Source organism: Talpa occidentalis, unplaced genomic scaffold (assembly GCF_014898055.3).
Source record: "Talpa occidentalis isolate TD23 unplaced genomic scaffold, MPIMG_talOcc4v2.1 talOcc4.2, whole genome shotgun sequence".
Lineage (NCBI taxonomy): Eukaryota > Metazoa > Chordata > Mammalia > Eulipotyphla > Talpidae > Talpa > Talpa occidentalis.
Window position 1 is genome coordinate 48513384 of NW_023602073.1, and position 15374 is coordinate 48528757.

General features: G+C 53.8%; 2 protein-coding genes across 5 annotated transcripts; one reads left to right on the plus strand and one right to left on the minus strand.

Annotated features, from left to right (window-relative positions):
• Nucleotides 1–1977: 1977 nt before the first annotated feature.
• PRRT1 (proline rich transmembrane protein 1) lies at nucleotides 1978–5660 on the minus strand. Its single transcript, XM_037520846.2, has 4 exons — nucleotides 5521–5660; nucleotides 4125–4660; nucleotides 3340–3525; nucleotides 1978–3187 (listed from the first exon to the last, which is right to left on the minus strand). The coding sequence occupies exons 1-4, from the start codon at nucleotides 5537–5539 to the stop codon at nucleotides 3011–3013; spliced, it is 918 nt and encodes a 305-aa protein (XP_037376743.1). The 5' UTR covers nucleotides 5540–5660; the 3' UTR covers nucleotides 1978–3010.
• A 1102-nt stretch (nucleotides 5661–6762) lies between these two features.
• PPT2 (palmitoyl-protein thioesterase 2) lies at nucleotides 6763–14703 on the plus strand. Of its 4 annotated transcripts, none has more exons than XM_054698658.1 (10): nucleotides 6764–7318; nucleotides 7443–7532; nucleotides 8215–8430; nucleotides 8684–8837; nucleotides 9524–9619; nucleotides 9707–9814; nucleotides 10626–10709; nucleotides 10827–10911; nucleotides 14318–14372; nucleotides 14555–14703. In XM_054698658.1, exons 3-10 carry the CDS (start codon nucleotides 8245–8247, stop codon nucleotides 14696–14698), a joined length of 912 nt encoding a protein of 303 aa, XP_054554633.1. In that variant the 5' UTR covers nucleotides 6764–7318; nucleotides 7443–7532; nucleotides 8215–8244; the 3' UTR covers nucleotides 14699–14703. The 4 variants fall into 4 exon arrangements, with proteins under 4 accessions (XP_037375348.1, XP_054554633.1, XP_037375349.1 ...); XM_037519452.1 differs by having other exon boundaries at nucleotides 8237–8430; XM_037519451.2 differs by lacking the exon at nucleotides 7443–7532 and having other exon boundaries at nucleotides 6763–7318; nucleotides 8237–8430.
• The last annotated feature ends 671 nt before the right edge of the window (nucleotides 14704–15374 follow it).

Sequence of the window (15374 nt, forward strand, 5' to 3'; positions counted from 1 at the left end):
CTTTCATATCCTTTTTCTTAGCCCTTTAAAATATGCTTCCAGGGCCTCCCCGGTGGCGCAGCGGTTGAGCGCTGGGTTGCGAAGCTGCCGGTTCAATCCCTGGTTGCTCCCTGGCCACTGGAGGAGGGTCCCACATGGCGCGCAGACCTCTCCTGCCACCCGCTGCTCCCCTCAGCAGTGTACTTTGGACCTTCTGCCTGCTCTGCTCCCCGCTCTGGTGAATTCTCTCACACTCCCGTGCTTCTGACTGTACCCAGTGCATGTATAAACAAAACAAACAAACAAACAAATAAATAAAACATGCCTCTATTTTAAAAATAAATAAATAAATAAATAAATAAAATATGCTTCCAGGGCCTCCCTGGTGGCACAAGGGGTTAAGATGCAACCTATGAAGCTGTTTGCAGCCTCTGCAACACGGGTTCAATCTCTGGCCAGGGAGCTACCCACATGGTATGGCAGACCTCTCCTGTCTCGCCACTGCTCCCTTCATCAGTGTATTTCAGTCAGTCTGCCTGTTCTGTTCCTCGCTCTGTCTCTGGTGAATCATCTCACCCCCTCCCCCGCCCCTCTGGCCTTGTATGTAATACTTGTATGCATAAATAAGTAAACCTTTAGGGCCCTCCCTGGTGGCACAGGCAGTTGAGTGCAGCACTGTGAAGCTGTCGGCAGTCTCTGCAGTGCTGGTTCCATCCCCGCAGGCCTCGGAGCAGCCCACATGGCGTAGCAGACTTCTCCTGTCTCGCCCACTGCTCCCCTCAGCAGTGTATTTCTTCAGTCTGCCTGTTCTGTTCCCCATTCTGTCTCTGGTGAATCCTCTCACCCTCCCGCGCATCTGGCCTGTACCCTGGTTCTTGTATAAATAAAAAATAAATCTTAAAATAAATTAATACTTTAAAAAAATAAAATATGCTTCCACTTCCTACTCGACTGAAACTTTGCTCTCAAATAGTGCCCAAGGATTTGAAGTTACCAGGAGCCCAAATTGAAGGCACTTTCACAATTCCCTGCTCCCCTGAACCTTCCCATGTTTTTCCCTTGGACCTAGATTCCCCTGGACCTGGATTCCCCACGCCCTGGAGTTCAGGGACACCTGTTATCTCCTCCCCCACTACCTCCACACACATGTTTAATGATCACTTCTCCCTTCCTCTTGTTTTTTCTTCTCCTTTTCCCAAAGTGTCTCTTTCTGGATTTTTTCCTTTTCTTAGACTTCCCCTTAAAAATCTCATCCATTCTAAATTTAGGTTTCATTTCTAACCAAGTACTTCTCTGCCATGGGCTGAATATTGTGTTCCCCCCAGCTTTATATGTAGAAATCTAGTCCCCAATGTGATGGAAGGGCCTTGGAGGGGGGGGGTACTTAGGTCATATGTGCAGATCCTCATGAATGAGATTAGGCACCTTATAAAAGAGATGCCAGAAAGGTCCCCATGTGAAGATACAGTGAGAAATCTGTGACCCAGAAGAAGGCCCTCACCCACTGTACTGACACCGTGATCTCACCCTGGAGGATTTCCAGCCTCCAGAAATGCAAGAAATAAATTTCTGTTGTTTATAAGCCACCCCAGTCAATGGTATTATTGTTATAGTTTCCCTAATGGACTGAGACAAGCTCCCACAGCTCTCTGCGCCCCTTGTTTCCCCACACTGGTGTAGCGCACCACACTGGGCTCTGATCCAAGCTATCTCCCACCCTCCAGCCCACAGGCATGAACAGCTGTGGGCAGCTGCATCTTTTCCCTGCCCCTGCCACTCACCCTGACCAACTTCTTTAGAATGGCTGCCCTATGCTTTCCTTCTGATATCCTGGAGTTCTAGGGACAGGCCCTCTGGGTCTCCATGTAAATCCTTCCTTTCCAAAACCCTAAGCCCAGTCCGGTAGGGAACAGAAAATGTGTGCTGGGGAGAGAAATGCCCACTAAGAGCAGACCCCAGAGTCATCCCCCAGAGGATACCCAGGGAGCCCCCCTCTCCCATATTTGTCTCTCTGTTCTCCTGGGAATCTGCTTGCTCCCACTTTTGTCTCTGTCGGCGTTGTATTTTTTCCCCCATAGGAGGGGAAATTAGGGAAGGAGAAAAGGGGGAGCCAAAAGAGCTGGGTCTTTACAAGGCTGCAGTCTTCGAAATTGGGGTGATAAATGCACTTAGTCTCTTTAATTTTGTCTTTCAGAAATCACACACACACTCACACACAGACCAAAACAAGTTGGGACTGCCGAGGGGAGCGGGGGCGGGACGGCTTCCTCCTGACATCGGGGGTCTGTCTCCCGGTTTCCCTTCTGCCCTGCCGCCAGGGGCTGGGGTGGGTGGGAGTATTTACAGAGAACCGGAACGCGGTCTTCCTCCCAGGGTGCAGTGACCTGGGAACGTCTCCAATCTCATTCCAGAATAACCAAAAGTAGAGATTCTGGATTAGCAAGAAAATAGGGGAAGCCAGTGGTGGAGAAGAGACCAGACAGTGCTAAAAACGAAAACAGGAGTGAGTTTGGGGGCTCCGTCGCAGAGCCGGGAGAGGGGAGGAGTCTGTCGGTCTGGGGGCGAGGCCTGGGCGCTACGAACCCAGTCGCCAGACTGAGTCACCCCGCTAGGAAGAAAAGAAGGCGGAGCCTGCCGGCCAGGAGGCGGGGTTTTGTCAGAGCCGGGGAGGAGCCTACAGGGATGGGATTAGGGGACCGGTCTGCAGGCTGGGGAGCTACAGAGACCCGGGGAGCTCGGCTGGGGGCGCTGCATTTACAGAGGGTGGGAGCCTGGAGCGACTGAGGGTCCGGTGCTAGGCGGGGAGCTCTGAAAGCGGCGTCCCTGGGGGTGTGGGCTTTGGCCGGGTTCCTGGGGACCTGGATTCCGAGTGCCCGCAAGGCGAGTGGTTCCGTGGAGGCTGAGTTTAGGGTGTACTGAAGTCGGTCGCCCCAGAGGCGGGAAAGCACGGCGCCCTTGGGACCCGCGGCGTGACCGCAGAACGCGCTTGGGAGGTCGAGGGGCGTAGGGGGGGGCCAGGCTGGGGGCGTCCTTACGGATCCCAGTAATTCTCGTGGTGCTGCGCGGCAATGATGATGACTACGGTGAGGATGGTACAGAGCACCATGGCTGCAATGCCCACCGCCAGGGAGATGAAAGAGAAGTTCCGAGCCTCCCGTGAAGCAATCTCCGCAGACACCATGTCTCCGCGGGCCAAGGCCGTGCGCACCTGCCGTGGAGGGGTGGGGGAAGCTGATCAGATGACAGCTGCCTCGCCTGCGCCGCCCGGCCTCCCTCCAAGATGCTCCACAGAGGCCCAACACTCCCTGGGAATAAGAAAAACCCTGTGTGGCCCCCGCCCCCCCCACCAGCCCCCCCCACCTGCACGGCCTTGAAGATGGCGATGATGCCCGTAGGCCAGAAGCAGCAGATGGTGGTCAGCACGGCGATGGGCATGTAGTCGTGCGGCGGGCGCCTCGGTTCCAGCAGTGCCAGCCCTGGGCCCTGGGGCGGCGGGGGGAGCGTGGAGGTTACTCCCGTTCCCCCCGGGGTCCCGCCTGCATAGGGCTGTGGAAAGAAGGTTGGGGCAAGAGGAAGTCACTCCAACCCTCTCTAAAGCCCACCAACTTTGCTTCTCGGAGAACCTGATCATCGACTTCCCTCCCGAGAGTCCATAACAGAGGTTCTGCCCTGTTCATTGCTGTCATTCACCCTGTATTCTTGGGGGGAGGGGCTCCAACTCCCTCCCCCAAGGTATCCCATCAACACTGCTCTGTTCTTATTCAGACCTTGTTTCTGATCTCAGAGATCTACCTGCTGGTCCGGTCCCGCCCCCCAGTCAGTCCCAGATTTCTTCCCCCTCACCTCTCTGGCTTCCCAGGTTCCCTTCCGGCCCCTCAGCCCAAGCTGTTTCCTTCTCTCAAACCTCCTCTGGATCTCAAGGTTCTGTTCCCCCTCAGGGCCTGATCTGTGACTCCTCTTACCCATTATTTCTCCCTACCCCCATTCCCAGGCTTTTCCCTACTCTCTCCTTCTCCAAGTCTTACCCCCCCTCCCAGCATCACTTGATCCCTGATCCTGTTTATCGATCCCATTAGCCCCCAGTGTGTTCCCAACTCCTGCTCCGTGGTGAGCCTCCCCCCACCCTTTATCTCCCGGGTACTCACCGTGCCCACCGGGTAGACTGGCACGTAGGCAGTGCAAGGCTGTAGCTGCAAGGGGTAGCCCGGGGCTACGTAGCCCCCCAGAGGCAGCGTACCTACCGCCCCCGTGTGCGTGGGCACCACGAAGCCTGGGGCCTGGGCAGTATGGGAGGGCGCCGGTGGGGGCGGGGCGGCGGCGGGCGGCGGCGGGGGCAGTGGGCCCTCGAAGCGAGTCTCCTGTAGGTAAGGGTCGGGTGGCATGCGGGGCAAGGTAGCGCAGCCAGGTGGGGGTCCCCCAGCAGCTGGACCAGGGGGAGCATGGTGGGGGGGCCTCGGCAGCGTGGCGGAGGAGGAGGGACCGCGCTGAGCAGTGGCAGCGGAAGAAGCCAGGCCACCTGCCCCTAAGCGCGGGAGGGTGGCGGTGCCAGACTGGTGGTAATGGTGGTGGTGGTGATGGTGCGAGGAGGGGGCTGCCTGTGGGGGTGGGGCGGGAGGTTCGGCGGGGGGCTGGGGGGCATTGTAAGGTGGTGGAGAGGTGTGAGGGACTGAGTCTGGGAGGCCTGGGGGTGGTGAGCAGTGGAGAGGGTATGGAGAGATAAGACAGACAGAGATGAGATAAGGAGGGGTTGGGAGAGAAACAGAGGGTCAGGGGTGAGAGAGATAATGGGAGAGACACAGGAGATGGGTGAGAAGCTGTCTCTCATTCTTGGGGCAGGAGAGGGGTATCTAGGCCATCTGCTTCCCTCTTCTTCCTTTTAGTCTAGTTTTGAGGTCATAACTCTCCTCTGCTCCTCTCCCCTCCTCAGCAGTGTGCACACACAGCTTTTCCGTGCAGACCAGGCTCCTTCCTTGGCGGCTCTGGGCTTGCCCACCTGAGCTAGTGCCCTGTGTGCTCATGTGAAAAAGTGCAACACGGTTAACATGTGCTCAATTCAACAGTTGTATAAACACATGTAGAATGACACCTTCCTTTCCTCTTAGCTCTTTTAGGGCAGATAAAGAAAGGTCCTCGCATTTCACTGCCCTGACAACCTCCCGCCCCCCCCATCGGACCATGGCTTCATATTTCCCGGCTGGATGTCCCCATGTGGGCCAGTCTCATCTGTCCATCTGTCACTCCCAGTGATGCTCTCCCTGCAGTACCTGGCTGGTGCTAAGCCACTCTTGGACTCCCTCACCCTCTCAACCTGCCCCCTGCCCATGTTGTTGGCAAGGGATGGAGGCTGAGACTGAGGAGGGAAGGAAGAGAAGGGAGTGCTAAAAAAAGGGGAGGGGGCCTGGGGGGGTTGCTGAGGGCTGAATAGAAGGAGAATGGCACAGAACCACTCGCTAGGGAGAGAGGTAAGGAAGGGGGTTGAATTAGGATGGGGGAGAATCAGGAGCCCCTAGAAAGGGTGGGAGTTTTGTTGTTGTTTTTTACCTGACTTTTCAGATGACATGCCAGCGGTTTCTCGCTAGGACGGTCCCTGCAGCTCAAGTCTGGGGTCTCTGGCTGAGGCTGGAGCCTGGGTGCACGGATTGCGCAGCCGGCAGCAGCGCAGAGATGGAGAGATGAAGACAGCCGCGGGGGGCGGAGGGAGAGGGGGGGAGCTTAAAGGGACCGAGGCAAGGGAGGGGGAGCTCTTCAGATGTACCCCCCCTCGGTCTCTCTCTGCTTTGAACCAGTCTTTCCTCCTCTCACCCCAGCATTCAAGCCCCCAGTTTGGGCTCCCTTGGAGTTGTCATGGAAACAGGGAGGCAAGCAAGACCAGGCAAGGTGGGTGGGATTAAGAGAAAGGAGGGAGAACTCTCTAGAGTGTTCCCCTCTAAGACTGGCTATAGTGATTATGTTGTGGGAGGAAGTGAGCAGGTGCTTCAAAACCCCAGTCCCCTGGGGATCTGGTTCACCCCAGTCAAGTCTCCCTGTCCTCGGCTTCCCTCAGAGTCCCTGCAGCCCCCAGGATCTTCTCCCAAATCCCTGGCCTTAATTCCCCCACTTCAGGAGACTGTTGTGTATGAAAGAGAACTGCGTGCAAAGTAGAGACCTTTGATAGCTTCAGATTGCAAGGTTCATGACCTCTACCTGTCATGAACTGAATTGGAAGGTTCAGTCTATAGTAATTTCAGGGTGTGGGGCCTGTGGTGGGCTAGGGGAGAGAAGGATGGAGATGAAGCTTGAAGGATGCATGGATACTTTCTTCCCCCAGGGTGAAGTTGCTGGAGCACTTTGGGAGGAGGGGATGAATCAACTGCTAATTTCTGGCAGTTCTGTTTGGAAATAGGTGCTTGATTCTCCCCTCCCCCCCTTATTTATTGGGCTTCTTAGAGTTCCTGGGTCCCATAGCGTTCAGATACATTGCTTAACTACCTCCCCCCACACAGCCCAATTACCCCAGCCGCCACTCCCCAGTAGACTCGGGCGCACAGCGGTGATTGCTGTCTTTTTATTTGCTTGTAGCTTGTGGGAGCGCCTAGATAAGGAGGGGGTGTGAATTTGGGCAGTCTACTGAGACTCACAACAATCGGGATTTCTGCAAAAACACAATCGGAGTATATTACCCGCCCCCCACCTCCAGAACTTCCCAGCCCCCGCCTAAGGCCGTCGCCCTGCCGGGCCCTCCTGCCCCTCAGCGCCGGCTGTGCAGTAAAAAGGCCCTCGCCTGGGTCAGTCCCAGCCCCAGAAATTTAAATCACGGCTCCATTGCCGGTTGTTCTGGATTCAGGGTCATTCGCGTGGACCCCTAACCCCCCCACCTTCACCCCATCCTCACTCCACGCAAATCGGCGCACATACTGTGTATACTGGGAGAGACTTTACATCGGCAAATATTTTGTGAACAGGGAGTTCAGACAGGCTGCGGAATCCCCGTCTCTTGGAAACCGTCTTTAAATGATAAGAGCCCAGGGCATCCGGGTGTACCGGCGGAGAGGTGCGATCCGCCTAGAGCTCGCGAGTCTAGACGCGGTTGGAAGGTCTCGGTCGGGAGCCACCCACTAGGAGTTCCCGGCCACGGGCCAGGTCGTGGGGTCGCTCGCATCGAAAGACTCATCAAAGCCTCGCCGGCGTGAGTCAGCGCTGCCCCCGGGGCCCTCCGCCCCTTGGGGGCGAGTCGTGTTGCCGAGTGGTTGAGAGCAGGGCCGGAGAAACTGGGCCAGCTGCACTTTTAGCTCGAGGGGCCTCGAGGACTCTCCGCGTCTTTGGAGACAAGGGCACTACACGCACTTCAGAATGAAGAGTTGTAAGACGCTGACCCGGGCGGCCGCGGGCGGGCAGGGGGTGGGGGTGGGGGTGGGGGTGGGCCCCGCCAGGGCTGGGTTCACCTCCCAGTCGCCTACGACGAAACGGGGACTGCCTTTCCCCAGTCTATCCCCCAGCACCCTGGGGAAAGAGAACTTCGTGGTCCGCAGCGGAGCCGCACGCCAGAATTGGGAAGTGAAACGAATGGAGGCCGGGTAATCGAATCTTGGGGTCGCGGGTGCAGCGGGGCCCGGAGAGGCCTTCCAGCGAGCCCCGGGACGTGTTTGCGTCCTCGTCCTCTCCCCCAGAGGTCTGAATGGATCGCTCCGCCTATTTCCTCCCCTGATCTTAGGGCGCAATGGAATATTCCATTGCCCCTCCGGTCCCGGGCCTGCGTTGCGGGGGACGCTGGCACGGTTGCCAGGGAAAGCCCCGGACGTGACGGCTAAGCGCGACCCCGAGCAACCTGCCGGCTCCCGGCCGTCCTTCCCCCGCGCGCGCCGCCCGCCCGCGTCCCCCGGCCCCGTGGGGTCCAGCCCGGGGAGCCGTGAGCGGCGGGCAGTGAGGCCCGGGGCGCGCGCCCGCTGGAGTTTGCCCTCTCCAGGTGGCTTGCGCTGCTGTTCAGGGGTCGTTCTTGCAAAACTCCGAGCCGTGCCGAGCTGGGGGGAAGCCTTAGGAAGTTCGAGGCCTGGGGACCGTGTCCCCAGAGCGCGGAGCCGGGGGCGGGGCTTCGGGCGCGCCGGTGCGTCTGCTGGGGCGGGGGGTGTCTGTGGGGAGGCGGCCGGACGGAGTTGGAACCGGCTCCCTGGCGGCTAGGACCTGCAGCGGGTGCGGGCGGGGGAGGCTGGATGGCCTGGGGTCTGTTCCGAGGGGAGGCGGCGTTGTTATCTCTCACAGGCCTTCATCGCCCCCTTCCCAGGCGGGAGCATGCTGGGGCTCTGCGGGCCGCGGCTCCCCCAGGCGGGCATCCTGCCCCTGTTGCTGTTGCTGCCGCTGCTGCTGCTGTCCACAGCCCCAGCGTCCCATGGCGCTTCCTACAAGCCGGTCATCGTGGTGCACGGGCTCTTTGACAGCTCATACAGCTTCCGCCACCTGCTGGAATATATCAACGAGGTCTGGAAGGGGCACCCGGTTGTGCGTTTTGGGGTTCAGGGGCGCCTGCAGTGGCTGGGGTGGGAGAATGGGAAACTGAAAGCCGCCGCTCTGGGCCTGTCCAGTTCCTCGCAGAACTGGCATGGGGGAGAATGGGGAACAATATCCCTGGTTCTAGTGGGCCACAGTGGGCACGTGGACGCTGGCGGGAGGAGCGTCTCTGCGGAGGGGCTTCCCCTTCCTTCCTGGCAGTGGCATTGCTCCCTTCCCACAGACGCACCCGGGGACTGTGGTGACGGTGCTGGATCTCTTCGATGGGAGAGAGAGCTTGCGGCCCCTGTGGGAACAAGTGCAAGGGTTCAGAGAGGCAGTGGCCCCCATCATGGCAAAGGCCCCTGAAGGAGTGCATCTCCTCTGCTACTCACAGGGTAGGTGCCCTCCCCTTCCCCCTTCGCCTAATCCCCAGTCCTAAGTCTGTCTGAGTCTTGACCCTTATCAGAGGGACACTTTCCTAGTATCTCCAGACACAGCCACAGTCTGGAGCTCTCCTTTTCATACTTTCTGGCACCTGGGTCTTTTCTCTGTCTATGGGCTTTTCCTGCTTTACCCAGACTTTTGGACATCAGGGATAATAGGGAGTAAAAAGCACCCAAGAGCTAGAGTCTAAGGACCCAGAATTTATTTATTTGTTTTTTATTTAATTATTTATTTATGCATACAAGAGCTGGGGTACAGGCCAGAGATGCAGGGGGTGAGAGGATTCACCAGAGACAGAGTGGGGAACAGAACAGGCAGAGGGACCAAAGTACATTGCTGAAGGGAGCAGCGGGCAAGTCAGGAGAGGTCTGCTGCGCCATGTGGGTTGCTCCTGGCTGGGGATTGAACTTGTGCTGCAGAAGCTGCGAATTGCTTCATAGTATGGTGCTTAACCCCCTGTGCCACCAGGGAGTCCCCAAAAGACCCAGAATTTAATTCTGGCTTTGTCACTTACATGACACCAGGTGTCCCTGTGCTGTCTTGGGCCTCAGTCTTCTTTCCAACTTTGTGCTGGGCCGAGGTGGGGGAGGAAGTACTGTCCCTAAGCCCATTCCCACCTGTGGTGTTCTGCTTCCAGGGGGCCTGGTGTGCCGGGCGCTGCTATCTGTCATGGATGATCACAATGTGGATTCTTTCATCTCTCTCTCCTCTCCACAAATGGGACAGTATGGAGGTGAGTGGGTGCTGAGGACTCCCTAGGGGGCCCGACTATGGGAGCACAAAGGTCTGGGGCTACTTGGCACTGCTGTTCTCTTGCCAGACACGGACTATTTGAAATGGCTCTTCCCCACCTCCATGAGGTCTAACCTTTACCGGATCTGCTATAGCCCCTGGGGCCAGGAATTCTCCATCTGCAACTACTGGCATGGTGAGTAAGGGACATCAAGATAGGGAAGGGGTATACTGGAGGGTAGAGCGGTGCCATCCCTAGGCACCACTTCTTCCACCTCTACCTAACCGATAGCAGCAGGGATGACAGGTGACGACACCTTAAACATGTACTGAGGACTCACTGTGTTGATGGACTCTGTGCAGAATGCTTTCTATGTGGCATCTCGTTTCCTCAGGAAGAAGAGTCTGGTGCAGGGGTCGTAAATTCTATCTCTAAAGGGCGAGACAGTAAATATCTTTGGTTTTTCAGGCCACGTATTCTCTGCCAAAGCTATTCAGTTCTGCCACAGCAGAGTGAAAGCAACTGTCACCATGTGTCAATGAATGTGTCTGTGTTCCCATAAAACTGTATTTACAAAAACAAGCAGTGGGTTAAATGTCCCTCATGACTCATGATTTGCAAATGCTTGGAGTGGTTTTTAAGACAATGGGTGCTGGGTCTAGACTACTTGAGTTTGAAGACTGAGCCTGCTGGCTCACTTTAGACAAGTACCTAAACTGACTTTAGACAAGTCAGTTAAACCTGTGACTCAGTTTTCCTCATCTGTAAAATAATAAATTAACACCTGCCTTATAGGGAAGATATGAGCATTAAATAACTGAATGTAATGTCATTGAACAGGATCTGGTTATAGTAGGTGCCAGATAAAGGTGTCTGCGGTCATCTTTACTGTTACTATTGCTGGACGCCTTGTCTATTGCTGGAGCCTCCTGATTGGTCTTCTAGCCTCTGGTCTTGTCTCCTCTCCCTGCTTCTGACCATCTTTCTAACTGCTGTTTGTACCCAGACCCCCACCATGATGACTTGTACCTCAATGCCAGCAGCTTCCTTGCTCTGATCAATGGGGAGAGAGACCATCCCAATGCCACTGGTGAGACCCCAGGCTCATACCTGGCCTCCATTTTCTGCTTTTGTGACCTCCTGTGTTCCCCTCTCCAACCTGGCTGACCCCAGGACTGACTCACCTTCTCTTCTTCCCACCCTGCAGCATGGCGGAAGAACTTTCTTCGTGTGGGCCGCCTTGTGCTAATTGGGGGCCCAGATGATGGTGTTATTACTCCCTGGCAATCCAGGTAATAAGGAACTGTATGGCCTGAGGATTGGCTAAGGATGCTCTCAGCCCCTCCAATTTTTATCTCATGCCCAAAACCGGCCTGTTCGTTCCATTGATCAGTTAATGTTCCCATCTTCCACTTATCCTGTCACCAGGACAAAATCCTTTAACCCCTTTTATCTAGCCAGTCACTAAGTCCTGCTGACTCTTAATTCCTTTCCATCCCTAGACACCCACTTTGTAAAAACATTTAACTGTGACATATTTACAGATTTACAGGTGGTTGCAAAGATAGAGAGGTCCTGTGTATCCTTCACCCAGTTTCCCCAGTGGTTGTATCCTGTGAAACTATAGCACAGTATCTAGTTAGGAAATTGGCATTGGTACTATATGTATGAATAGTCCCGTACCATTTGATCACATTTCTTACCACCTCTTATTTATCGGGACTACAGTGTCCTCCCCTCCATCCTGTTCTTCAGGAAAATCCATGACTCTGTGTCTCTTATAGATCATCATGTGTTATCTGAAATGTCACCTGAGCCACTTTAGTCACTAAACAAATACTTACTGAACACTGTTCTGGGCCCTGGAGATAGACTGGTAAATGAAAGAAAAATTCCTACTATTAGGTAGCTTACATGCTGGTCAGGGAGACATAATAAATATGTCAGGTGGTGATAGAGTGAGGCACAGGGGGGAGATTATTAATCTAACCATACAAAAGACACCCACCACCACATTTCTGTCACCCCCATTCTCTTCCATAAAGTAGTAGATTGAGAAGGACTGGGCTAACACTCCCCCAAGAACCATTTTACAAAACACAGAAGGGGAGACACAATAATAGCAACAGACAAAAGAGGTGGAAATAGGACAACACACTAGTTGAGCCAAGGTTGTCATCTCTGCTGTTTTCCTGTGGGATGCATTGGGAGAGAGAAACCCAGAGGCCCACGCTCTTTCTCATGGCCACAGGCTGCTGTGGAACCTATTTCAGACGGTGGCCCGAAATCCCCCTGGATGAGTTGTCATTTGAACAGAAATTGGAGGAAGTGAAAGGAGTTGTACAACAAATTGGGAGAGGAATAACTGAAGGAGTAGTATATGCAAATGTCCTGGGGCAGGGGAAGAATATGGAAGTGAGTGAGAGTGGAGAGCAGGGCACTGGGGTGGTGAGAGAGGAGGTGAAAGGTACAGGGACCCAGTTATGTGGAACCTGTATAGGGGAAAGGCCCTTGATTTTTATTTCTAAAATAGCATAACATAAAATTTACCGTTTTAATACAATTCAGTGGTATTAAGTCCATTCACACTATTGTGTAAACATCACCTCCACCACCTCCTCCAGAACTGTTTTCTTTTTCCCAGACTGAAGCTCCATCCCTGTTAAACAATAACTTCTCATCCCTGCCTCCCCACCAGTCCCTGGTAATCAATGCTCTTGACTTTATATTCTGTGTGAAATGAGAATGAAGGAGTCACATTCCTTATAGTAGTAAGGGCTGGGATTTTTTTAATACTATCTCATGTCACATCCACAACAACTTTCTGAAGACAGTAATAGCCTTTTATGTACCAAGGCACTATTCTAAGTACATTCAAATAAAGCTCATTTAATCTGCACAACAACCCTCTGGGGGTAATTACTATTAGTTTCATTTGATACATACAAAACTTAGGTGCTAAGTGATGAAATAAGTAGCATACATTCATAGAGTTAGTAAGTGGTGAAGTCAGGCTTTCTGACCTAACCACAATATTTTACTTCCTCTTTGCAAAGGGAGGTATATTTAGGACAAAGGATAAAACAAGATCAAACCCACAGTGGGGAGTGTGGTAGAGCTGGCCTGCAAATCTGGGTCTGTGTGCCCTACTGCCCTCCTACACTGCCCTCCACATGGCCTCTGCTCCCAATCCAGGTCCCCGTGTACCCACGTGCCTCCCACCGTGGGCGCACTCTGTTGTTCCCCTTGCCAGGCACAGCCTCCTCAGGTCAGGGCCGTCTCTGGGAAGCTTCTGTTGATGTGCTAAAACTAGGGTTGTGGTCCCTTCTCTTTGCTCCCATCACCCATCTAACTTAACCACTGTTAGCATTAGTTCTTAGTAACCAGCATCTGCTCAGTGCCCTTGCCAGTTAAATATCCCAAAGGGAGTTTGAAGACCTTTTATTTTCAAATAATTTACTGCTGAAGCTATTACCAGGTGGTACAAAGCAATCGTGTACACTTTTTTTAAAAAATTTATTTATACGAGCACTGGGTATGGTCAAAAGCGCGGGAGAGTGAGAGAATTCACCAGAGCCAGTGAGGAACAGAATAGGCAGACTGATGAAGTACACTGCTGAGGGGAGCAGCGGGTGGCAGGAGAGGTCTGCGTGCCATGTGGGACCCTCGCCCAGCGAACCGGTGCTGCAAAGGCTGCAGGCAGCTTCGCAACCCAGCGCTCAACCGCTGCGCCACTGGGGAGGCCCAATCGTGTACACTTTTCACCTAGATTTCCCAGTGTTATTTTACCCAGTGTTATTTTACCTAGTGTTATTTTACTGCACTGTCCTCTCAAGATGTGTGTGTGAACCCTTGGAGAGCAGGTTGCAGACATGATGTCCCTTTTCCCCAAAACTTCAGTGTCTGTTTCCTAGATCTAGGACATTTTTTTATTTTTTTAAAAGATTTATTTTTGCATACAAGAACTGGGGTACAGGCCAGAGGTGTGGGAGGTAAGAGGATTCACCAGAGACAGAGTGGGGAACAGAACAGGCAGATTGACTGAAATACACTGCTGAGGGGAGCAGGGGGTGAGTCAGGAGAGGTCTGCTCTGCCATGTGGGTAGCTCCCTGGCTGGAGATTGAACTCGGGCTGCAGAGGCTGTGGATAGCTGCATAGGTTGTGTCTTAACCCCTTGTGCCATCAGGGAGGCCCTAGGACATTGTTTTACATATTCACAATATAATTACCAAAACCAGAAAATAAACATTGGTCCAAGTACTCTATAGACTTGATTCAATATTTTTAAATTGTTCTTACAGAAAAAAAAAATCAGTGCAAAGTCCAACCCAGGTTCACATAATTGCGTTCAGTTGTCCCTCTTTGGCCACTTAGCCTGGAATATGTCCTTAGTCTGTCCATGACATTGATATATTTGCAGTGTGTGGGTCAGCTCTTTTGTAGGATGTCCCTCAGCTTGGACTTTTTAGCTATTTGCTCGCGAGAGATTCCAGGTTATACATTATTGATAGGGATTCTTCAGAAGTGACGCTGTTTTGCCAGTGTATCGCCTCGTGAGATACGTGCTGTCTAGTTATTTTGAGTGTCCTCCCTGCTGCCTGTCTTTCCAATGCACCGGTTGTGCGTTCCTGAGGGACCCTAGCCCCTCTTGATTTTCTCCAGCTCTCCTGATACCGCCCTTCCCCATCTCTTTGTAGCTTCTTTGGTTTCTATGATGCAAATGAGACTGTCTTGGAGATGGAGGAGCAACTGGTGAGCCCCCTAGAATTACTTCCCTGTTTTCACCAAACACATCCAACCTCAGTCTAGTCCTATCTGCCACCAATCTGGGAGCTTATGGGTTTGCCCTGTGGGGAGGGAGTCCAGGACACCAGCAGGAACTCACTATGTCTCTCTCTTTGTCTTTCTTCCATTTGCCTTTACCCACCTCCAAGGTTTATCTGCGTGATTCTTTTGGGCTGAAGACGCTCTTGGCCCGGGGGGCCATAGTAAGGTGTCCGATGGCTGGGATCTCCCACACGACCTGGCACTCCAACCGTACCCTCTATGAGACCTGCATTGAACCTTGGCTCTCCTGAGGACATCCCCAGGGAACCCCCAGGACACCCCAGCCCAGAGACCAAGTGGTGGCCTTGGATAGCAGATGCCAGGCTCTGGTGTGCCTGTGACCGCCTCATTGCTCCCACACTGCCCCCACCAACCAGGGCGCCCTTCTCTGCTCCTCTGTGAATGACAAATCCTGGCCTCCCCCACCTTGTGTCTTCTCATCTGGGGGCTGCTCCATGCTCTCCCATCTTCCCAAGGCCAAGATGGGACGTGAGAAACCAGGTTTTTTAACTTGTGGCTGCTGCTGCTGCTCCTCCATCTCTGGCTGTATAGGAGGGGAACCCAGCCTCTGCCCACCACAGGGGTCTCCTTCCAGGCCACTCAGGACATTTTTAGCTTCTGTTCTCCCCATGTTCCCTTTTTCTCTGAACTCCCCTTTCGTCAGCCTTCCCAACCCCCAGTAAGGACTACTCATGAGAGTGAGGTTGAGGCTCTCCTATGAGGACAGTTCTGTTCTTGAAGTATCAGTGTTGGGGAATATCTGTGGCCTGTGAGGCCCATCTCAGGTTTGGGGATCCCCCAGTCCCTATGTTCAGTGTTGGGGTACCCCCTGGGAGCCTAGTTTCTTTGAGGCCCCAGCCCCTTTTAGCTACCCTTGAATGGGTGTTACTCCTGTATTTATGGAAATAAAGTTCCATTTCCTCAATT

What these genes read in the sequence shown, in the direction of transcription:
- PRRT1 (XM_037520846.2), bottom strand. An exon ending in CAGTCTACCCGGTGGGCACG is followed by an intron (nt 3,526 to 4,124) that starts GTGAGTACCCGG and finishes TTCTTTCCACAG; the next exon opens with CCCTATGCAGGCGGGACCCC. An exon ending in CCATCTTCAAGGCCGTGCAG is followed by an intron (nt 3,188 to 3,339) that starts GTGGGGGGGGCT and finishes CCTCCACGGCAG; the next exon opens with GTGCGCACGGCCTTGGCCCG.
- PPT2 (XM_037519451.2), top strand. An exon ending in TGCTGGAATATATCAACGAG is followed by an intron (nt 8,431 to 8,683) that starts GTCTGGAAGGGG and finishes CCCTTCCCACAG; the next exon opens with ACGCACCCGGGGACTGTGGT. An exon ending in AGACCATCCCAATGCCACTG is followed by an intron (nt 10,710 to 10,826) that starts GTGAGACCCCAG and finishes CCCACCCTGCAG; the next exon opens with CATGGCGGAAGAACTTTCTT.